The following is a 24,422-nucleotide window of genomic DNA, read 5'->3' on the forward strand; positions in this document are numbered from 1 at the left end:
CAACATATACAATCCCAATGACCTTGGATAATGCCAGTTTTGGGCAAAGTTAAGAAGCCTTTAACAATTCTCTACCCCTCTTTTTAATGCCACTCAACTCTACTTTGGCACTGCCCTTTCTAATGAGGCTCATAATTGGATGGAGAATTCAGGAAATAAGATATCCAATACTCTATTTTATGTAAAAAATTAAACTTTGAAACCAATACAGTGTAGACACACATGTCAGGACTCTCTGAGTAAAATAATTTTAATATATTTAATACATTCCTAATCATCATGAAAGGACAAATTTAGTTTCTGAGCTTTCAAAGTACTGCTTGCCGCACTCCCAGATACATGTGTTCCAGTTTTGATAATACAAAGGGAAGTCAGATAGATCTTAAAAGAGGCATTTCAAAGATGAAACCAGATTAAAAAACCAAAAGCCAAAACCAAAATCAAAACAAACAAAAATCTCATATGCCTAAAAACCGGGAATGAAATGAAGAAGGGATGGTAGCTTCCTTCTCAAGGAAGTTCCCTACATATTCTGTACATGAAAGGGAAAGATAAATAGACACAGTTCACTCTTCCCAAGGATAATATATAATCGAGATCCCATGCATCAGAGGGTTATTTGTCATAAGAAAAATGGAGAATGGCGAAAAAAGTCTCAGTGTTTTTCCTAACATGCTACACCTCAAATGTAAACAGGCTCTACGTGAAGAAAATGCAAAAATATTTACTTTTTGTGTCTGAAGATACACAAGGCTTTCTACCACAGGTACTAACGATGCTGCAGCAACAGCTCTCACATCATCATCAAGATCCTGGAGTCCTTCAATTATTCTAGTTAAAACTTTAGGCAATAAAGTATTAATTACATCCTGTAAAAGAGTACATAAAAATAGATTAATTTTCTATAGTACACTTATTGTGCTTAAACATCTTTTATTAAATTTACATATGGAAGCACAAATTCCAATATTTATTTATTTAAAAAGAGTCATGTAAATGGAAACAAAAAATAACATCAACAGATGCCTATGTAACTAATCTCATTTCTAAAAGAACACAACAGTATCAAGTACTTCATTATTCATTGTGACTTGAAACATCAGAACATGTTTTCAAGGCAGGACTATGAATTCCCAGTGTGAATACACACACATACACACTCCTGTGCTAGAACCTTAACTTCTATTTCTCATTCAACACCACTGACAACCAAAAGGAATATGAGAGAAGAGGGAAAAGAAAGCCATCTCTTCCTGCTTCTCATTACTCCAAACTACCCTCTTTTCAATCACCCCAATAAAGGCAGCTCCCAGAGGCTACTCCTGTGATCATACACTAGGAATCTCGCTGAGAACTGGTCTTGCTATGAAATAGAAACAGGTTTCTAAGGCTATCTTTTAATTTGTACTTGAATTCTTATTAGCATCACCTATCTCTATGATACTACCTCAAGAAGGCAAATCTTGAAGGACTGGCTTACCTGTAACACTAAGAATCTAGGGCCAATTCATTTAATTAATGAAAATAAACTAAGAGGGGGAAAAAACTCTCCCATACATGCTTCAAAAACTGAAGTGTTTACCTGACGAACTGCCAACGCATATTTTATTCCTAGCAGACCACCATGTCTAACTTCCCATTGTTCTTGTGTAAGTAATTTAAGCAGCACGTCCACAGTCTTATGAACTCCTGTTTCATTCATGTGTTTTAACACCACACCTAATGTCTGAGCACAAGTTTCACGAACTGGTGCCACAACCTACAAATAAAAAAGATAACTCACATTTGCAAAAAAACTTATTTTGTAAGAATCTGAAATTTGATTGGGTAAAGCCTCCCTTAGGCGCTACTTACTTCATCAGAAACAAAGTCTCCAAATCTGTCTAATGCAAACACACAAAGGAGTCTAATAGCCAAGTCTTCCAACCACTCTTGATGCTGTTGAATCATCTGTTAAAATGATCACTTTTTAATAACGTATTAAAACATATTAAGGGAAACATATTAGGTCCAAAAACTAAAACTAAACTATTACAGTATAGTAAACTGAAACAAAATGCTGGGACAGATTATTTTAGCTGTAGGAACAATAACCAAAATATGGAATAGTCCCAATTACTATCTTTAATATTAACCACATCCTCTTTGATGATTATTAGATATACTGTACCAAAATCTTTAAAATTCATGAATTCTATTATTTTACTTGCACTCCAAGAGAAATTAAGAAACCACTTAAGGCTGCTCTGGTATTAATTATATCTATCACATATCTATTATCTAGCCTATTACCAGTGTCTCCATTTTAACACCAATCATATTGCTTACTGACCTTTAAACTATCCTTTCATTTATCTTACTCTACATTCGAATCCCTTATATCCTGCTCAAATACTAGTGCTTCTACATATTTTTCCACTCAATATTTCCAGACATATCTTTCCCTTGAACTCATTCTTCCTGTCTATAAATAATATAAGTAAACCTCTTCCTAACCTTTTTATCTTTTTCCTTATGTTCACCTTTCCATGTTTCTTATTATTTACCTCTCATTTCTACTTCATGGCTCTGTTACTGCCCTGTCTTGGAAAAAGAGGCCACCTACTGAAACTTGGTGATAATTATTGATTTACTACACTTACACTTACCTCTTCTAAAGTGCTGTCTCCCATTTTACCACCACTTTTCCCATGAGCTTTAAGGATTTCCCTAAGTCCAGTGCCTGCACCATGTCGAACCTAAAAAGAACCAAGAAGCAAATATCAGAGGTTAAATGCTTAAGAAACAGTGTTTACCTTTGCTTCAATATGAAAAAGGGATATTAGATTTTTAAGAAATTGGAACAAACTAAGCAGTACTTCACAAGAATGTGTTTTTCTTCTATTGTCCAAGAAGATTTACATATATTTATTTCACAATTTTGATTATGTGGAATTTTTTTAAAAAATCAAGGCAAGAAAACAGCTATTCTAAATTCCTTCTGAGATATTAACCCACCTGGCTGTCACTCCTCTAACCTCTACTTGCATTCAGCATCATCCACAGGAAAGGAGAGAAAAGCATCATATAATGTTCTTTATAGCCCAAACACCAATATTTTAGAAATAAATACATCAATACTAAGTTCCAAAGCTACCAGTGTTAAGCATCAAAGGAAGACAATTCAAATAAAATGTCTCATGACTAATACTTTACTGTAGCCCTGTAGCCTTCTGCAGTGTCATCTGGAAGGGAGGAAACGTGCCACTGACACTGCATCCACTTATTCAAGACCCCATTTGAGTTAAGACTTGAATAGCTTTAAATAGAAGTACATCAAGGAGAAGAAAGAGTGCTGAAGGGTATTCCAAAACAGTGTTTTAAAATTACTCAGAGGCCAAATGAAGTGAAACAGAATCGTTTGAGACTACCAACCCTCAATTTCAACCAGAGGAACTTCACGTTCATCTCTTTTACATGAGACCTGTTCAAGATTTTCTTTGAAGAAATATTTCTGAGGTTAAGCTACTGCTTGGAAACTACTGGTCTTAATCATAATTGTCCACTTCCAGATGAAATTTTTACTGTCTGGAAGATATGCAACTCTTTACATAATAGCTAAAAGAATGAAAAGAAATGAACAATTCACTAAAGAAATATGTCAAAAGGGGTATGAAAGGTGAAAATCAGTCTAAAGTTTTCTATTTAACAGGCGAGTGATATGAAGAGCCCTGACCAGTAGTTCTGAGAAGGATACAGGGCAAGAACAGGAACTCTGACAAAACAGATTGTGCTTGACATGGTTCCTATCATTAGCCAAGAAAATAGAGCTGAGAGAAACTGTAATGAAGAAATCCTACCTCCCAGGAGGGATTAAAAAGGTCATTGCAAAGTTCTTCGCAAAAGCTTTCCAAAGGCCATTCATTTGTCTGAATAAGAAAAACAGAATTACTACTAATTTAAAAGATCTATCTTATGCTAATAATTTAAGTAATAAGGTGTATTTATTTGTAGGACTAATAATAATAGTCAGGCTTTTAAATTTTTAAATAATTAACAATTTTTACTAATGAAGTAAAGATACTTAGATTTTTAATAATAAAAGTTCTCTCAAGTGACAGATTATTATATACCATCTACTAACACATTAGTATGAAAAAATTATAAATAATTTCAAAGGACACTTTAGGGCATTTCAATAGTACCTCTTCAATTAAGGGAGAACTGTCTGGAATATTATCAATCAGGACTTTGGAATCATTTGCAGACTGATTAATAACAACATTGGCTATTTTTCGTCTCTTTTCTTCTGGTTCCCCATCAGTGCTATCATTGCTAAAAAAAAAAAGTCACCATTTAAAAAAAGTGAATAAAGGATAATGTTAACCACAATGAATGTAAGAGAATCCATCATTTGAACAAATGTTTTGCCATTTTCTGCTTATATGGTTTACTTACAATTTCATGTATCAAATAACTAAGATTAACTGCTTAAAAATGTTTGAGCAAACTTTATCCTACTACTCTTACTGATAAATGTAAAACAGGTCAAAGACGTCTTACTTTCAGACTGGATCTCAAATTTAACAATGTCTTCTTTTTTCCCCTTCTCTCTACAACCAGCTCCTCTCCTTTTTATTTTAAACTCTTTTGGCCTAAACAACCTAAATCTGGCCCAGCATAACTTTTTTTCTTTAGGCTTTTGTACCCTGAAAAAAACTAATATACTGAGCAACACACTATAATCTTACTAGTTCTTGAAAAATATAGAGATAAGACTATTGGAAGATGAAAAATGTGTGCAGAAAATTTGAGGAAAATTTTATGACTAAAAGAACAAAAACAGAGGCTAGACTAATAACAAAATATTACAAAGGAGAAGACAAGTAACTGCTTTATTGAATTATTAACAGAAAGAAAGAATTAGCATTGTTAAGATATATACAGCATTATTTTCTATAGATATCCACCCAGCCCCACCTTCCACCTTAATAGTGTAATCTTGGCCAACCATTTTTTCTGTAAGGTGATGAAAGAAATCGGAGACTATTATTATTCTCCTAATACTTTCTAATTCAATCTAGTCACACTGGTTGGTCATTTTACTGTCTTTGAACTTGTTAAGCATGTTTCTACTCCCAGGCTTTTGTCCTTGCTATTCCCTCTATTTGGAATGTCTTCTTAAGATATTCACAGGGCTGGCTAGCATCCTCACTTCTTTCATATCTTTACTGAAAAGTAACCTCCGTGAATCTCTCCCTGACCATCCTATCTAAACTTTAAAACTCCCTCCCCACAAAACATTTCACTTGTTCGTTCCTTGCTTTACCTCTTTTTTCCTTCTTAACCCTTACCATTAATAGAATTATTTATCTTATTCCTCATCTATCTTTCCCTCTAGAATGTAAGCTCCACGAAGACAGGAGTTCTTACCTATTTTATTCACTACCGTATCATGAGGGCCTAGAACAGTATCTGGCACATAAAAAGTATTTAATAAATATCTGTAATGAATGAGTCATGGGCTCTGAAAAATAAGGTCTATTATTTCCAATATTCAGATATTTGGGTAAAAGTCTTAAATGAACAGAAGTCAGTAAAAACACTTACTAGGTTACTACACAATCCTAATGAGCTGTTAACTTAAAAAAAAAACCTGTAGTTAAACAAGATCAATAAAGATTTTATACTTAAAAAAACAACTCCAAGTAAAAATTTATACCAAGTAGATGTTTATAGTTTACCCCACCATATGCCTAGCTTTTAAATAAATGCTGTAAACACTTAACTTTTTAGCTTTATATGAATGGAAAGAACAACAAAAAGTTCTGTTATCTGCAACAAAACCTTATTTTCATAGGCTCTCATGTGTTTATGAATGCACCATTTCCTCAAACATTTCTTGGACACCACTAAAGATTCTGATTTAAGAGTTAAGTGGGGCCCAAGAAACTACATTTTAACAAGATTCTCAAAGTGTTTATGAAGGGAGTTGTTTTGAACCACTCCTTGAGAAATGCTGCTCCAAGCCATGCAGATATCATTCTTATGAACTCATTAAGAAAGTGAGGACAGTGATTTTATCCACAGAGTTCTTTCCTACAACAGGATTAGGTAAACAAGCCTGGATTATTACCCACTATTTGGCTTAGCCCCCAGCCAAGGGAACAGGTGATATAATACCCAGTTTATAAATGTAGTATTCTTAACTTGTAGTCCTCAGGCCATTTCTCTGACTTCATTCTCTACTACTCTTACCAGTCATACAGCCTTTCTTTCTGTTTCTTGAATATTCCATGATTAAGGCATTTACACTTGCTCCTGCTACCTGGAATGCACTCCCCTTGGAAGATCTTCAATCCTCATTCAGGGCTCATAATTATTAAGAAAAAAAATGTAAAAAAAAAAAGAAAAAAAAATGTGCATATGTGGATTTTTCTGGGAAAGTTGTCCTAGTCCCTAATAATAGTAAATACTCTCTGACAATTGAGCAAGACAATCCAAATGGTACTCCACAGCCAAAGACAATGTCATCAAAATGTTTTTAGAAATCAAGCAGACCCAGATTTAAGCTAACCAACATTACTGTTTTAAATAAGCAGAAAAAGATTATTACCTCTTCTCATTAGTTTCCACTGCATCCCTGGATCTCTGTTTTGCAAATAACTTGGCCATTCTTTTAGCTTTGTTCTTTTGTCTATTGCTCATTCCTGTTCGAAACTCTGAGTCAATCAATTCAGCTGCCTGGAGAGTCTAAAAGAATAAAAGAATGCTGAATTTGAACTTCTGAAGTTAGAATATATACCCATAGTCTCAGCCTCAGAAGAGGCCTAAGGTCTATAAATTTCACTATATACAAATTGATTACATTCTTCTTTGACAGCTTCATTCTGTTCTGTTGTATGGCTGTACCATAATTTCACTCTCTTCTTCCTTCTCCCCTATTCTTTCAATTGCCAGGAAATGCTCATTTGTCACAGATAAGGCAAAAATGTATGATCCTGACCCCAGTGAGGGCTTTGAAGAGGTGAGACTTCAAAATAACCATCTAGGACTTCCCTGGTGGCATAGTGGTTAAGAATCCGCCTGCCAATGCAGGGGACACGGGTTTGATCCCTGGTCCGGGAAGATCCCACATGCCCGCGGGGCAACTAAGCACGTGAGACAAAACTACTGAAGCCCACGTGCATAGAGCCCATAGAGCTCCGCAACAAGAGAAGCACCGCAATGAGAAGCCCACGCACCGCAAAGAAGAGTAGCCCCCGCTCGCCACAGCTAGAGAAAGCCCGCACACAGCAACGAAGACCCAACGCAGGCAAAAACAAAAAAAACAAAAAAAAACCATACTACCATCCAAAAGTTATAAGAATAAAGAATGTCAATTTTTAAACAATGATAATCATCTCCTACTGAAAAAAATAAAAATAACTATAGCCATATAGTTATAGTAACTGGGCCAGTGTCCTATAGTTAACTTAGCCTATATGTTTTTTCCCTCTTAATCACTCACTACATACTGTTTTTGCTCTCTTTTGCATTCATGGGAGACATTATTAAGGATGTGAACAAAAATGCTTTGAGCGCAGGCCTAAAAATCCTTTCTGCCCTTAACTGATTAAGATTCAATTGAAATTTACACTTCTACAACCAATTAGGCTCACTGGTGTGGGTGCCCTGCTACAGACTTGGTCCAGCGACCACTGGCACATACACAAGGCAATGGAGCAGTGATGACCCTATGGCAACAACTAACCTCAGTAACTCTTCCCAAAGGTCCGCGACATCTAAAGCAACCAAACTTGGATCCTGCAAACCTCAAATTTGCTGCTGCCATCCCATATCCAACTATTCTGTCTATAGCCCATTTTCTCTAATACACCTACCCATTCATTTCCCTACACCATGTCGAAATACCACACTGTGATCACATTACTGCATTTTTGTTTTCCTTTATTCTATTCTATTGTCTTCCTTACTTTTTAAAATTTTATTTGTTTATTTATTTATTCATTTATTTTTGGCTGCGTTGGGTCTTTGTTTCTGCATGCAGGCTTTCTCTAGCTGTGGTAAGTGGGGGCTACTCTTCGTTGCAGTGCGCGGGCTTCTTCTCATTGCAGTGGCTTCTCTTGTTGCAGAGCACGGGCTCTAGGTGCATGGGCTTCAGTAGCTGTGGCACATGGGCTCAGTAGTTGTGGCTCACGGGCTCTAGAGCGCAGGCTCAGTAGTTGTGGCACACGGGCTTAGCTGCTCCGTGGCATGTAGGATCTTCCCAGACCAGAGCTTGAACCCGTGTCCCCTGCATGGGCAGGCGGATTCCTAACCATTGCGCCACCAGAGAAGTCCTGTCTTCATTATTTATTTACATCTTATGCGTCCCTTTGTACCCCATTTCTTTCTATTCCTTCCTGGTTGTTATTATATTTTCTGCCTCTGTACTCTTCTCCTTTTTCCCTCCAGAATCTGCCTTTTTTTCCCCCTTGTCTGCAAAAGTTCCATCATCATCACATACCCCTCAATGCCAAAAAATTTAGTTTACAAATTCTAATGGTTTAGAGGGCAACTGGTATAAAGGCAAATAGAACCCTTCTCCTCTTAAGCAAAGGGAAAGGCCAAGGGAATGAGAAGATACGGGTTTCATGTAAAGCAGGAATTCTTAATGGGACCCACAGATCCCTAAAAGGATATTGCAGGGGCAGGAGGAAAGAACACTAAACACCCTGAAAGGTAGTATCTCACATGTATGTGAATTTTTCTGAGGAGAGAGCCACAGCTTTTACTGGAGCTTAAAGAGAGTCTGGTATAAAAAAAGGAAGCATACAGGCATCCATTGGGAATTGGAAAAATAGAGGAACAGGAAAAATACAGAGCAAAATTATGGTACAGCCATATAAACAGCATGAAGCTGTCAAAAAAGAATGTGCTCAATCTGTATATACTGATATATGAAGCCATAAAAGTGAGAAAAGGTGGACATGGCTTAAAAGAACTTACGTATACAGAGAAAATTTCAGGAAAAATGCACAAATAACTTAAAAAGGGTTGCTTCCTAGTGTGCCCTTTTGCATTGTTTGAAAGTTTTCACCATGTTTGTTACTTTCTCAAATAAAAGAATCATAGTTGTAAAGATTTCTAGTATCATCATATCTGACTATGATAGCCCTTACTATCTCCCACCCTCTGAAATATTTTTCTTCATTGAAGAACAAAGAAAGAGCAATTGATGCAACTAGGATTTTTCAATACCAGTGTCTCCTAAAAGATGCACCATACCTTTTATCTAATAGTCCAATGTCTATGAGGTAGGTGGCAACTTCTGTCTCCTTAGAATCTATCACTAGAAATCCAATTTATGAAGACACTAAATTATGGTGACACTAAGCAACAATGAGCAGAATTTAAAAATGCATTTTTTAAAATTCCAATTGCATAGCAAAATAAAACAAACCCCCTGTTATTATTACTTGCAATCAACCAACCAGAGGTTTTACCTACAGGTTGTTTGTTTACAAGGGCTGCTGAAGTTGGGGTATAATCCAAATCTTCATCATTAAAGAGTTCTTCAGTGCTCATTCCAATAGCTTCTCCCATATTAAGGCCAAGTTTCTTCTGTAATAGTTTTCGTTGGCGTGCTATCCTCTCTTTAGGATCCACTTCACCTTTAAACAAAGAAGAAATACATTTTCTTCAAATCAGTTAAGCAGTTTTCTAATACGTGAAGATCAGACTCGATTAAAATTTTAAAAAAAATTTAACCATTAGAATACTTCTCTTGATAATAAAACGAACCACACTCACAATCTCTGAAGATGTCATAAACTTTATTACCTAATAGAGTAAATATTTTACTGGATCTTGGAAAACAGTGTTCTAGCTAACAAAACACTCTAGCTAACAAAAATTCACTGAGATTACCCCATTGCCCTACTGTAAATTATCAAGTATATATAAAATGAGATCTATTCCTATGAAAATAAACCAATCTTATTATTTTATAGCTAATCTCGTATATTCTCTGAGAGCTCTAACCAGGCTTTAAAAAAGAAAAATCTAGATTTTATTTTACAGAAAAAGATCTCAACAAATACATGCTTATTCCAAGTGTGGCCTTTATGTATTCTGAGATGACACAGTCCTGATAGCCCAAATAACAAAGACAAAGGCATAAAAGTAGATTCTGAATGTCCCAAGAAAAATCCCTCAATATTTCAGTGGAAAATAGATCAAAAGGTATTATTTTAAAAATAAAAATTTGGGCTTAAACTAGCTAAGCTGCAAGAGATGGTTCTATAATGATTAACTTCCAATAATAGCTGATTAAGTTCTTATTGGACTACCCCTCCACAGATAACAAATTCTAGCTAAAATATAATAAACAACCACCTGAGGCACTGGAAAGAAATCAAAAGTAGGCATATACTTGGAGGAGTCATCAATACCTGGAAGAAGGACATGGCATTAGGTGAGTTTCCCATTTTTGAACGTTTTTAGCCTGAAGGTAGACCCAGTTTTTAGCCTGAAGGTAGACCCAGTTTTTAGCCTGGAGGTAGACCCAGTCCGTGGTATGTAGGGCAGCCAGGCCCTACATTTAAAAGTTATGTAAAAACCCAGTCTGTCTGGCTTGCAGAATTAGAGGAGAGTCAGGGATCACTATAGCCACTGGAAAGTAGAGAGAAAAAACCCAGAAAGGAGAGAAAGCCCAAATTCTGTGAACTCAGCCGAATCTCTGGCTGACCTCTGAACTATGCATGCACAGGGCAGACTCCAAACAGTCCAACTAAAGCTAAAAATTGAATTGGGATTTGAGTTGTTGCCCAGTACAAAGGAGACTGAGTTTGCAATTTGAGTTTCACCAAATTAAATGCTTATTAAAACAAGTAAGCAAAAACAACCAACTAAACCAAACAAATCAAAACACTCTTTGGAAGAATATAACAGAATCCAACCTGCGGTATAAACATTTATAATGTGAGGAATACAATCCAAAATTAACTGACATACAAAGAACCAAGAAAATGTAACGCATTCCCAAAAGGAAGACAATTAATGGAGCTCAACACTGAGATGACCCAGATGTTGGAATTAGAAGACAAGATTTTTTAAGCAGCTAATATAACAATGATAAATGTAAAGGAAGATATTGTCACAATGATGAAAAGATAGAATACCTCATTAGAGAAACAAACTATTAAAAAAAATAGAATCATACACTTGAAAAGGGTAAATTATAATAGTTTTATAAGTGAATTCAAAGATAAAGCTATACAAAGTTCCCTCATCTAAAGAACAGGGAGGGGAAAAAAAGATTTAAAGAAACAAACAACTTGAATATAAAATTAAGAAAACAATTCTACTAACAATAAAATCAAAAGTAAAACTTAAAACTTATATTCTGAAAACTACAAAATACTGGTGAAAGAAATTAAAGATCTAAACTAATGGAAAAACATTCCATGTTCATGGATCATAATACCTCATAGTAAGACAGTAATACTTCTCAAATTGATATACTGATTCAAAACAATTCCTACCAAAATATCAGCTGGGGGCTTCCCTAGTGGCGCAGTGGTTGAGAATCTGCCTGCTAATGCAGGGGACACGGGTTCGAGCCCTGGTCTGGGAAGATCCCACATGCCGCGGAGTAACTAGGCCTGTGAGCCACAACTACTGAGCCTGCGTGTCTGGGGCCTGTGCTCCGCAACAAGAGAGGCCGCGATAGTGAGAGGCCCGCGTACCGCGATGAAGAGTGGCCCCCGTTTGCCACAACTAGAGAAAGCCCTCGTACAGAAACGAAGACCCAACACAGCCAAAAAATAAAAATAAATTAATAATAAAAAAAAGAAATAGCATTAAAAAAAAAATCAGCTGGCTTTTTGCAGACACTGACAAACTGATCCTATAATTCATATAGAAATGCAAGAGACTGAGACTATCCAAAATAATCCTGAAAAAGAACAACAAAGTTGAAGCCTCATACTTCTTGATTTTATTGTTTTAGTTTTTAAATTATTTATTTATTTAGTTAGTTAGTTTCTGCTTTATAACAAAGTGAATCAGCTATACATATACATATATCCCCATATCTCTTCCCTCTTGCATCTCCCTCCCTCCCATCCTCCTTCTTCATTTTAAAAATTACCAGAAAGCAATGGTGATCAAGACAATGAGGTACTGGCATAAAGAAAGACATCAACTGAATAGAATTGAGAGTCCAGAAATAAAACCATATGTCTACTGCCAACAGGTTTTCATGAAGGGTGCAAAGACAATTCAGTGGGGAAAGAAGAATCTTTTCAACAAATGGTGTTGAGACAACAGGATAGCCACATGTAAAGAATGATGTTGGATCCTTAACCTCACAACATACAAAAATGAACTCAAAACAGATCAAATACAAAAATGAACTCAAAACAGATCAAATACCTAAGAGCAAGAGTTAAAGCTATAAAACTCTTAGAGAAAACACAGGGGTAAATGACCTTAGATTTGGCAATAGCTTCTTACATATGACATCAAAAAGCTTGAGAAACAAAAGAAAAAGATAAATTGGACTTCATCAAAGTTAAAAACGTTTATGCTTCAAAGGTTACCATCAGGAAAGTGAAAAGATGCACAGAATGGGAGGAAATATTTGTAAATCACATATCAGATAAGAGGTTTGTATAAAGAGTATATAAAGACCTCTTATATCTCATTAATAAAAGAACAAATATCCCACTTAAAAATGGGCAAAGGACCTGAATAGACAGGTCTCCAAAGAAGATACAGAAACGGTCAATAAACACATGAAAATATGTTCAACATCATTAGTCATCAGAAAAATGCAAATCAAAACTACAATGAGATATCACTTCACAGTCACTGGTATGGATATAGTCAAAGTCAGTTAATAACAAGTAAGCGTTGGCAAGGATGTGCAGAGATCGGAATCCTTGTATCCTGCTAGAGGAATGTGAAATGGTGAAGCCAGTTTGGAGAACAGTCTGGCAGTCCTCGAATAGTAAAACATAGTTACCATATGACCCAGCAAGTCCACTCTTATGTATCTACATAGGAGAAATGAAAACATACACCCACACAAAAATCTGTACATGAACATTTATTGGCAGCATTATTCATAATAGCCAAAAAAGTGGAAACAACCCAAATGTCCTCAGCCTATGAATGAATAAACAAAATGTGATATTCATACAATGGAATGTTATTCAGCCAGAAAATAAAATAACTTCACACCTACCAATATGGCTACTACCAAAAAAGCCAGAAAATAACAAGCGTTGACAAGGTTATGTGGAGAAGATGGAAACCTCATAGATTGTTGATGGGAATGTAAAATGGAACAGCCACTATGGAACTGCCAGTATGGCAGTTCTAAAAAAAAAAAATCATAAACAGAATTACCATATGATCCTATAATTCCAATTCTTGGCATAAATCCAAAAGAACTGGAAGCAGGAATTCAAACAGATATTTGTACACCCACGTACATAGTAGCATTATTCACAATAAGCAAAAGGTAGAAGCAACCCAAGTGTCCACTGACGGATGCATGGATAAACAAAATGTGGTATAAACATACACTGGAATATTATTCAGCCTTAAAACAGAAGGAAATTCTGACACATACAACAACATAGATGAACATGAAAGATTATGTTAAGTGAAATAAGTCGGTCACAAAAGGACAAATATTTTATGATTCCATTTATATGAAGTACCTCGAGTAGTCAAATTCAGAGACAGAAAGTAAAACAGTGGTTGCCAGGGAGTGAGGGGAAAAAGGAATGGAATTGCTGTTTAATGGGTATAAAGTTTCGGTTTTGCAAGATGAAAAGAGTTCTGGAGACTGGCTGTACAACAGTATGAATGTACTTAATACTACTGAACTGTACAGTTAAAAATGATTAAGATGGTAAATTTTATGTTATCTATATTCTATCACAATTTAAAAACTGATACACCCTGTAACAGTAGTAACTACTACTTAGGAAAAAAAATGAAAACAGTACTAATATATATACTACAATATGGATAAACCTTGGAAATATTCTGCTAAGTAAAAAGAAGCCAGTCTCAAAAGACTGCATATTATATGATTCAATTTATATGAAATGTCCATAGTAGGCAAATCTATAGCTACAGGAAGTAAATTAATGGTCCTTAGGGCTGGGAAGAGAAGGGAAGGATGTAGGGGGATAGGAAGGTGGTTGCTAAAGGATACAGGGTTTCTTCTTGAGACAATGTTCTAAAATTAACTACACACAATTGTGAATATACTAAAACCCACTGAATTGGACACTTTTAAAGTGGGGATTTCTATCGTATGTGAATTATATCTCTCTAAAGCTACATTAAAAAAAAAAAAATTTAAGGCTACTCTACCCAGAGGGAAAAACACTAGGCATCCAAAATGAAGGCTGCTGGATCATAAGTTCAGTACACTTACAAAGAGCCTAAAATTGGTCCTCTCATTCCAGGGAAAGTTCTACTGGGGAAAATAACCAACTGCAAAGGAAACTCAGACTGGCACCTATGCAAATCATATATGTGTCATTTATAAATATGTAGAGACCAACACAGATGAGCAGATATTTAAAGAAAACCTAATTAGAGGGTTTTAATGAGCACTCTTCAGCATACTATGACTTATCAGCATTAAAAACTAAGTTCCAAGAAAATCGGGGTTCCCAATCCTGCTTACATTATCAGTCACCTGTGGAGCTTTTTCTTTTAATATACAATTTCCCAAAAACTCTCCACAGATCTATTAAATCAGAATCTTTAAGATATGACCCAAACACATTTTTTTTTTTAAGTGACAAAAGTGACACTGACTTTTATCCTTAGATAAGGGCCAATGATCTCTCATGATGTCCATGGGTACACTAGTAAGATTAGTAAACTTACTAATTAGTAAACTTAGAGATAACTTTTTTTCAAATTGGAAAGTTTTTGAAGACTTCTACCTCCCTTATTAAAAAAAAAAAACTATGCTTTTCTGGAACTTAAGCAAATTCTCCTCTTAATTCTCTCCATAAATAATTACACTAGATCTTTCAATACAAAGTATATTAGGAAAGAGGAAATGGGTATTTGACTTTTTTTTAAATGAACAAATTGAAGATCATTTCATTAACTTAGACAGATATGCTTTGACTAATGATAAATTAGCAACAAAACAAAACACTGTTCTGTTTTGGTTTTAGTCAAAAAAGCAACTTATTTACTTACAGAAATCCATTAAAAACATCAAGGTTTTTTCCACTCAAGGCATCAATCTTGAATGGCCAAAACATTTATTTATATCCAGATGGATTCTGTAAGTTTAAAGATAATGGGACAATTACCTATCTAAGATTTATTTTTCATTTTTAGTTTTTGCTTTGGTCATCAGCATAAGTAGATCCAATTATTTAAATGTTTAAAACATATGATAAAAAGGAAACTATCATAGCCTCTTAAATTTCCATAATTGTGAAAACATTACCACAATCTGTACTAATCCTGGCTTTTAAAATCTATTCAACTGAAGCTCTTGGGTACCACTTTACAATTTCTATATTGAAATACTGAAATATTAATATGTATCTATTAATGGTGCATATATATATATATATAGTACATATTCAACTAAGGGAAGAAAAATATTCCTATGGTAGCTTTAGACAAAGTGCTTCTGGTTACCTTCCCCACCTGCATGCCCCACACCTCAAACTGAAAACTTCAGTGAATTTGCATTTCATGACATCTATTAGATTTTGCATGACTGATAACATAGCACACCAAGGAACAAATTGGTCTGAACGCACGCATTTCAGACTTTTTTCTGTAGGACTACTACTACATACCTGATTTTTCATCTTGTACTTCAAATTCTGCACCAGCAGATCCCAAAAGTGATGCCCCATGTTGTAACAATCTACATATATCAAATCTGTCAAAATTCAATCGATCTGTAGTAGATGAATCTTCCATAGCACCTTCTGAAGTAGTTTCTAGATGAGGTTTAAAAACATTTAATTTGATTATATAGCCAAAGTATAGAATGAAAGAAAATAGCATCACTTCGGAAGGGCAGGGGGGAGGGTAATATTTTAAGAGAAGTAAAATGTGGAAGAAGTAGAAAAGCTACTGTGAATTTACTTATGATCAACTCTTATTTATGAAAAAATTATTTAGTAGGTGGCTCCCTTACTACAAAGTACCAGAATGTCAGTGGGTGTGTGTATAACTTTTTGACTATGAAAGCACAATGTTATATGAAGAAATGCATCCCCATGTTGAAATATGTATGTTAAAAATCGTGCTGTTAAACAGTTAAAAAATACCAAGGTAGTTTATCATAGTGATAAATTGGAAGATAAACATATTCATAGAATACATTCATAAATAAAACTAGTGAGCATCATCGTTCCCTATACCTGAGGAATATCTAGGACATAAAGGAAGTGAAGTACTCAATCAATAGGACTCATTTCTCATAATATAAAGCAAATTACAATCTCCTGGCAAATCGCTAAAATTAAATATCCATCTGGGGTCTAAAACTATCTACAAAATGTTCTGTATTCCTCCCAAAAAGGTTATGCCATTGTAAATTTTTAAATGTACTGTAATTGTTCACTGACTTAATAGTTTGTTTAACTGGCATTTGCATATAATTCATCTGTAAACTAAAGTATAATTGCTAAACTGAAAGGGAATTGCTATGAATATCTTAAAGTTTTCTAATGATAACAAGTAACCTTACTATATATTTTAATGCTACTGTAACTACTTTAAAGTTTTTTTTTGGATTCTCTGGTGGTCCAGTGGTTAGGATTCCACACTTTCACTGCAGGAGTTGTGAGTTCAATCCCTGGTCAGGGAACTAAGATCCCACAAGCCGCGTGGCAAGGGCAAAAAAAAATTTTTTTTTTAAATTTGTTTTGAAAAGAATTTGAGTAATAGGCTGGAATGGAAAAGGCTCTTTTCTAAAACAAGTTATAACTTCTTCTGGTTATATATTTCTTTTGATGAGAGAAGGCAAATTAACACAATCCCTCAAAATAATAGGTGAGGCAAATTAAAGCAAAAATTTTGGACGAGCTAAGACATATGATAAAAGTCATGTTATCAAAGTGACTTGAAAATGAAATGCATTAGCACCATATTAAATTCTCACTTAATTAAAATGTATACCTTTATCAATTTGTAAAAGCATACATTCATTTTTAAATGTCATATATAATAGGCAGTCAGAAAACAAGTAATTTCCACTAAAAGACATCTAAAAGACACATAAAAAAAACTAAAGACTGACCCCTCCAAATATCCACACATAACTGTGCTTAAATTTAGTAAACAATTACACTATTTTCCCAGCAACAAGAATAAATAGACTGTTACAAATATTTACACTGTATTGATTTCTTTTTTTAGAACATAAATCCTTGAGGGAAGTAATAATCTCTAAATCAAGCATACTGTAGAGTAATTTAAAATATATGTGAGATAATGCAACTATACTCCAATAAAAATTAATTTAAAAAATAAAGAAAAATAAATAAAATATATATGAGAAAACATTTTGTCTAGTATGCTTTTTAAAACATGGTGAAAAAATCACCTTATTCAATATTATTTCCTGACAAGACTGCACCTAAAAGCATGAAAATTAAGTCTTTAAAAGTGAAATTGCTAAAATATAATATGTGTAGTTTTTACTGCAAACTACTTTTCCACTTAAAAGCACCTTGTTTGGTTCTTGGCATTGGATTCCATTCAGGTACATTTTTCACTATAGCTTCAACAGCTTGTCCTGCTGCAATCCGAGTATCCCAATTTGTACTCCTTAAATATATCAACACCTTAAAAAATTAAAAATTAAATAGTTATATAACAAAAAATTTTGTTTGTTCAAAGTGGCCAAAACAGAATGCTTAAGTGCATTTTAAAAATAACATAGTTTTTAACATTCTAAAAAGCAAAGTGCATATTATTCATTAAGTCCCATTACTTAATACAAGAGTTATAAAACTAGTAGAAAAGATGAGTTCAGCAAGAGAGCAAGATGTAACATCAATATACAAAAATCAACTGTATTTCTGTACACTTTCAACAATCTGAAAATGAAATTAAGAAAATAATCTCATTTATAATAGTATCAAAAAGTATAAAATACTTAATAAATTTAACAAAAAATGTACAAGACTTGTACATTGAAGACTACAAAAAATTCAAAATACTACTGAAAGAAATTAAATAAGACCTAAATAAACACCTCATGTTCATGGATTGGAAGACTTAATATCGTTAAGATAGCAATACCCCCTAAATTGAATACAGACTCAACACAATTCCTATCAAAATCCCAGCTGGATTTTTTGCAGAAATTGACAAGTTAATCCTAAAATTTATATGGAAATGTAAGGGACCCATAATCACCGAAAGAATCTTGAAAAAGAATAATAAAGTTGACAGCCTCACAGTTCTTGGTTTCAAAACTTACTACAAAGCAACAATAATCAAGACAGCGTTGTACTGGCAGAGGGCAGATACACAGATCAATGGAATAGAATTTAGAGTCCAAAAATAATATTATGTGTCTATCGTCAACAGATTTCAACAACAGTGCCAAGACAATTCAATGGGAAAAAAGGTTTTTTTCAGCAAATGGTACTAGAGCAACAAAATAATGACTTAAAATCCCTACCTCACACCAGACACAAAAACTAACTCAAAATAGACCAGAAGCCTAAAAATAAGAGCTAAAACTATAAAACTGTTAGAAGAAAACATGGGGATAAACTTTTGTAAACTTGGGTTAGGCAAAGGTTTCTTAGATATGATCTCAAGAGCACACAAGTGATGTATTTAAAAAAAGAAAAAAAAAGATAAATTCGGCTTCATTGAAATTAATAACTTTTGTGCTTCAAAGGATACCATCAAGAAAGTGAAAAGACAACCCACAGACTAGAAGAACATATTTGCAAACCCCATACCTGATAAGGGGCTTGTATCTAAAATATATAAAGAACTCCTACACCTCATTAATAAAAGAACAAATATCCCACTTAAAAATGGGCAAAGGATCTGAACAGACAGGTCTCCAAAGAAGATATAGAAATGGTCAATAAACAAATGAAAAGATGTTCAACGTCATTAGTCATCAGGAAAACGCAAATCAAAACTACAATATCACTTCATACTCACTGGTACGGATATAAACAAAGTCAGTTAATAGTAAGTGTTGGCAAGTATGTGGAGAAATCCGACCTCTCATACATGCTGTTGGGAATGTAATATGGTGGAGCCAGTTTGGAAAGCAGTCTGGCAGTTCCTCATAAAGTTAAACACAGTTACCATATGATCCAGCAATTCTGCTCTCTGGTATACACCCATGTATGAAAACATACATCCACACAAAAACTTGCACAAAAATTTTCATAGCAGCTTTATTCATAACAGGCCAAAAAGTGGAAACAACCGAAATGTCCATCAACTGATGAAGAGATAAATAAAATGTGCTATATCCATACAGCATTATCCATATCCATACAATGGAACAATATTTGGCAATAAAAAGGAATGAAAAACAAAACATGCTACAATATGAATGAACCCTAAAAATAATACTTTAAGTGAAAAAACCAATCACAAAAGGTCACACATTTATATAAAATGTTCAAAATAAGCAAATCTATAGACAGAGAGTAGGTTAGGGGTTGCCTAGGACTGGCTACGGGAGGGGGAGTGACGGAGAGTGACTGGTAATAGGCATGAAGTTTCTTTTGGGGGTGATAGAAATGTTTTAAAATTAGATTGTGGTGATGGTTGCACATATTTGTGAATATGCTAAAAATCATTGAATTGTACATTTTATCTGGGTGAATTGTATGGTATGTAAATTATATTTCAATACAGCTGTTTTTTAAAAAATAAAACCAAAGGCAATAGGAAAACACGAGGGCAGAGAGGGCATAGGAGGTGAGAAGGTGCTAAAAACAAACTGCCTCTTTTGGAATTACTTGATGGCAGCCATATGATGGGGTCTGAGATAAGAAGACCAGAACTCACTTAGAAGTCTGGAAACCTTTTCTCAGTTCAGCACAAGTTAGTCTTGTTCATTGTTTCCAGTTTCAGCTCATTCAGTCCTCCATCTCTTCCCTTGGGATGAGAAGAAATGGGTATACCTCTCTATCCCCACACCTTTCACATGAGTATGGTATTGCCTAATACGCACCCTTCTCCATTCTGAGAATATGGAGCCTGTAGATGTCAAATCACTATCTCTTCATCGACATCTTGGTTAGAAAGTTCTGATAGTATCTAAGTGGGGAGTGCGTTGGAATGAGAGTCGCTGTTAGCCCCTATGATAGGAACAATAGAGTGCAGGTTTGTGTATGATGACAAAGGGCTTAGAACGCCTACTCATAGGAAGCAGGGAGGGACAAATCAGAATGAAAGGATGAGATAACACTGGTGGGAACAGGGATATACTGAGTCTTCCAATATCTGGGCTATCATACTGCTTCCCACCTTATCCTCTATCCACTGCTCCCACCCCCCTAAACACAGACACAAAGCACTCCTGTTTTTACTTTGCATGCCAGAGAATAAAATACATGGAATTTGCTGCTTACTATCATACAGTCACACTTCTACAAGCCCACAGAGTTCAGTAAAAATAAAGCATTTCTTAGGGAAAGAACATGGGCTAGGATTATGAAAATACTTATCCACCAAAGCAGAAAGCCTCCACTTTCAAAGAGCTAATAGCTAAGAATGTAACAACTAGCTTCTCATATATTTCCACCATTACCCATGAGTACTCATCCATTTGAAGATCGCCAACTAGTATAATTATTAGCTGCTAAGAACAAGTTAGACCACTAAAAAACTAGATTAACAACTTACTTTGTTACCAAATTGGATCAGATTCAAATTTGTGCCACAGGCCAAAGGTTCTATATTGTCAAATCCCTTAAACAAACTTGACGCAAAAAACAAAATATTTTAAACCTTGTGACAAACAAAAATGGCAAACATTTTAAAATATTTGGAGAAATACTGAGATACTTAATGGAATTTGAAGACCACAAAGTGTCACTAATAAGACAATTTCTTTCTCTACTTTTATGTTCCTGCCCATGGATAAATTTCTACAATTGTTTTATACTAAAAGAAAAAAAAAAAAAAAGAGTTCTTACTTTAGATAAGAGATTATTTAGCTCGTGGGGATGAAGCTTCACCACTTCTCCAAGTTGCTGTGCAGCAGCTTTTCTTGTAACTGGAGTAGTGCCAGTATCCAGTAAGATAAAAAGACGGTCAAGCCTAAAATAACAAAAATATAATGCTTATTCTGAAATGTTTCTTCATATGTATACGTCTGAGTCAGTAAATGTACATATTAAGCACCTATGAAGAAAGATTTATGGTAGGGTCACAGGAGATAATCTAACCTCTACTCATAAGGAACATGCTATGGAGGTGGAGTGAATGGGTAAGGCAAATACACAATTAGAATATAGGGTTCAATACAGGTACTGTACATGCATGGACACATACAATAAGACACATGTCAGAAAAGACATACAAAGTGCTTTGAGGAGTGGGAATGGAGGCAACAAACACTACATCCCCAACTGTATACTACTGAGAAGGCGTTCTAAAAGAAATGGTGTATGAGCTGGACCTTAATGGTAGAAAAAAATTTCAATACTGGTGGAGATGAGGTGGTAAAAAGGAAAAGGGGGAGAAACATCTGGAAGAGGGAATAAGAAGAGAACAGCAATAAGAAAAAGGAGACTGTATTTAGGGAAGTGAGTAAAACAGCCTGGTTGTAATTCAGGGTACACTTAAGAGAACAGTGGAAGATACAGCTAATATTGTGCAGACCCTTGAATTATAGCTCAGCCATGAAAGTCTTGGGTCAAGAAAGTGATGGGACTGGAGCTATGCTTTAGAGAGATTAGTCTGGCAGCAGTGTGAAGCATGAAGTAAAATGGAAGAAAACTTTTAGAGAACTTTCAGACCTGAACTGCTATCTAAGACTAGAAAGAAGCTGGGGAAAATGCTGCAGAAGTAAAACACCACGGTATAGTAATTCCGTGAAATGTCAGGGAAATGAAAGGATTCTGAGACTCTGAATTTTAGAAATGAAGCTATCATTAAAAGATATGGGAATAACTAGTGGAAGAAATGTTATTGAGAAAAGATGACAAGTTTATTAGTGGCAGGGACAGGAAAGCTGGGGGAGACCAAAAAGGATAGCTGAAATAGAGATCTGACGTTCAGGAGAAAGTCGAGACGAAAGGTATATAGATATATGAGTCATTTGTATAGAAGTGACAGATACAGCAATAAGATCTCTGAGGAAAGAGTTTGTAAAGGTAAATAGCATAATGGGACAAATTCCAGAGCCACAGCCTCACGATTCAAATCCCAGTTCTGCCACTTATCCAACAAACGGTTTGGAATAAAATCACAATGCCTTATACCTGGAATAAGTGGGGAGAAAGGGAAAACTGTATCCCTTAGTTTCTGAGATACAGGAAAATCCTAAGATTTTAAAAAGGCAAAGAAACCAGTAACTACCACCAGCTGTCCACATGGTAGAAGGTCTAGCCCTTCCACCACAGTACTCATCAGGCTCAATGAGGCAAATGGATGCCACAGGTAATGAAAGGAAGGCGGCTTCCTATCCAGAATAAACGGGTACTTTAAACAAGATGAAGGGTGAAAAGGGGCAAGGTTATATTAATTGTGCCCAATCCTATATGAGGGGAGATTTAGAGAATACACCTTTAAATGTCATCTAATGAGGAAAAGAAAGCAAGCAAGGTTCCAGAGTTAAGCATGAGCATTAAGTATTAATAGACTGCAAAGAGGCTCATATTTTACTTCTGGGATTATTTTTCTTTCACAAAGAGCTAAAAAATTAGAAAGCAAAGTTCTAAAAACCTTTTACGAGAAAATATAAAGCTATAAGGGAGCAAAGGAAATAAGCAGGGTTTTTCCTTCTCTTCTTACTTTTTCTTTTCGAAGGGGTAGTATTTATAAAACTAGCCAGTCACTAAATAAGCACAAAATCACTGTAACTGGTAAAAAATATATATATATAACTAAAATAGATCTTTTTCAGTCAAGAAGGCTAAGGGTACTATGAAAACTTTTCAACTGCTTCAGAACAAAACACTAAGAGGCGAGGTTCAAATTTTATAGTTAAGTGTATGTGTAAAAAGGACATAGTTCAAGAAAAATATTTGAGGTAATTAAAGCCAGCGAAATAAAGGGGAAAAAAAGAGTAATACAACACAGTTTTTGCTTCCAATATACTGAATGGCACACAGAGTGATTTTATAGAAATTATTTCTTAAAAAACATGCAAAGATCAATTTATTTTATACACTGTGCATAGACACACCCCACCTTTTGACACAATACTTCTCCTTATCCATTCAAGGCTATCTAAATACTTGTCTTTACCCATTCACTCTTCAGGCCTTGCTACAGGATTTGGTGAACAGTGAGTCACAGATAATGGGACAAAAGGGAGAAAAAAAAATTTTCTGACAGCTGGTTTTCTTAAAGTTCTAACACTAAGTCAGACCCCAAATCCCTTCCCCATAAAATGACTTCCCTTATACATCCCATACATAACCCTAAGAATGCTCTTTGACGTATTTTCATCTTTACAACTGATTGTGATGTTAAAGTTACTGAAACTCTCTCTGAACCTTCACAACAAATAAATGCCTATTGCCATGACTCTGATTTTGAATGCCTCTGCTCAATGAAATCTGCGAAAAGAAATTTTAAATAATCTATAAACAACTTTCTATCAAGGCAAATATTCATTTTAAATCTATATTCTATGGCAGGCAAAATTATCCAAAATTAAATAAGTTTTATTATAAAAATTATGTCTTAGGTCAAATTTATGTAACAGTGGACTTATATTTGCATATGATGCATGCATTCTTTATAACAATATCGGGCTCTCTTGTATGTGTACAGTTCACATAAATCCAGGACTTTCTTACAGGAAAACAGTGGTAAAATGGTAAAACAAACTAGACTGGAAGTTAGGAGACAAAGCACTACTTTTGTCACTTGTTAGACGACTTAGAGAAGCTCACTTAACTTTGCTTAACCTCTTATTTTGTAGGGTTAAACTAGATTTAGCCATATTTTATAGCTTCACATCATTGCATTTGTTTTAATAGGGTTTTTTTCCCTTATATACCATAGTGTTTGTCATATCTTTGACTTATTTCATGCAAAGTTCCCTAGACTGCACCTCTGGAAGGACTTCAACTACCTCATAATTCCCTTTTTTTTTTTTTGGCTATGCTGGGTCTTCGCTGCTTCACACGGGCTTTCTCTAGTTGCGGCGAGCAGGGGCTACTCTTCATTGTGGTGCGCGGGCACCTCATTGCAGTGGCTTCTCTTGTTGCAGAGCA

General features: G+C 34.9%; 1 protein-coding gene across 2 annotated transcripts in view; it reads right to left on the bottom strand.

Annotated features, from left to right (window-relative positions):
- BTAF1 (B-TFIID TATA-box binding protein associated factor 1) overlaps positions 1–24,422 on the bottom strand; it is an 87,332-nt gene that overhangs the window by 53,542 nt on the left and 9,368 nt on the right. For both annotated transcript variants that reach the window (XM_036828506.1, XM_036828507.1), the window contains exons 2-12: positions 21,168–21,291; positions 17,711–17,825; positions 15,825–15,971; positions 9,472–9,635; positions 6,596–6,732; positions 4,185–4,314; positions 3,840–3,908; positions 2,649–2,738; positions 1,855–1,950; positions 1,583–1,759; positions 729–869 (exon numbers count right to left, since the gene is read on the bottom strand). In XM_036828506.1, the coding sequence (XP_036684401.1) occupies positions 729–869; positions 1,583–1,759; positions 1,855–1,950; positions 2,649–2,738; positions 3,840–3,908; positions 4,185–4,314; positions 6,596–6,732; positions 9,472–9,635; positions 15,825–15,971; positions 17,711–17,825; positions 21,168–21,291 (1,390 nt within the window). The remainder of the gene's footprint in view (positions 1–728; positions 870–1,582; positions 1,760–1,854; positions 1,951–2,648; positions 2,739–3,839; positions 3,909–4,184; positions 4,315–6,595; positions 6,733–9,471; positions 9,636–15,824; positions 15,972–17,710; positions 17,826–21,167; positions 21,292–24,422) is intronic.

This window comes from Balaenoptera musculus, chromosome 16, assembly GCF_009873245.2.
Source record: "Balaenoptera musculus isolate JJ_BM4_2016_0621 chromosome 16, mBalMus1.pri.v3, whole genome shotgun sequence".
In the NCBI taxonomy this organism is placed as follows: Eukaryota; Metazoa; Chordata; class Mammalia; order Artiodactyla; family Balaenopteridae; genus Balaenoptera; species Balaenoptera musculus.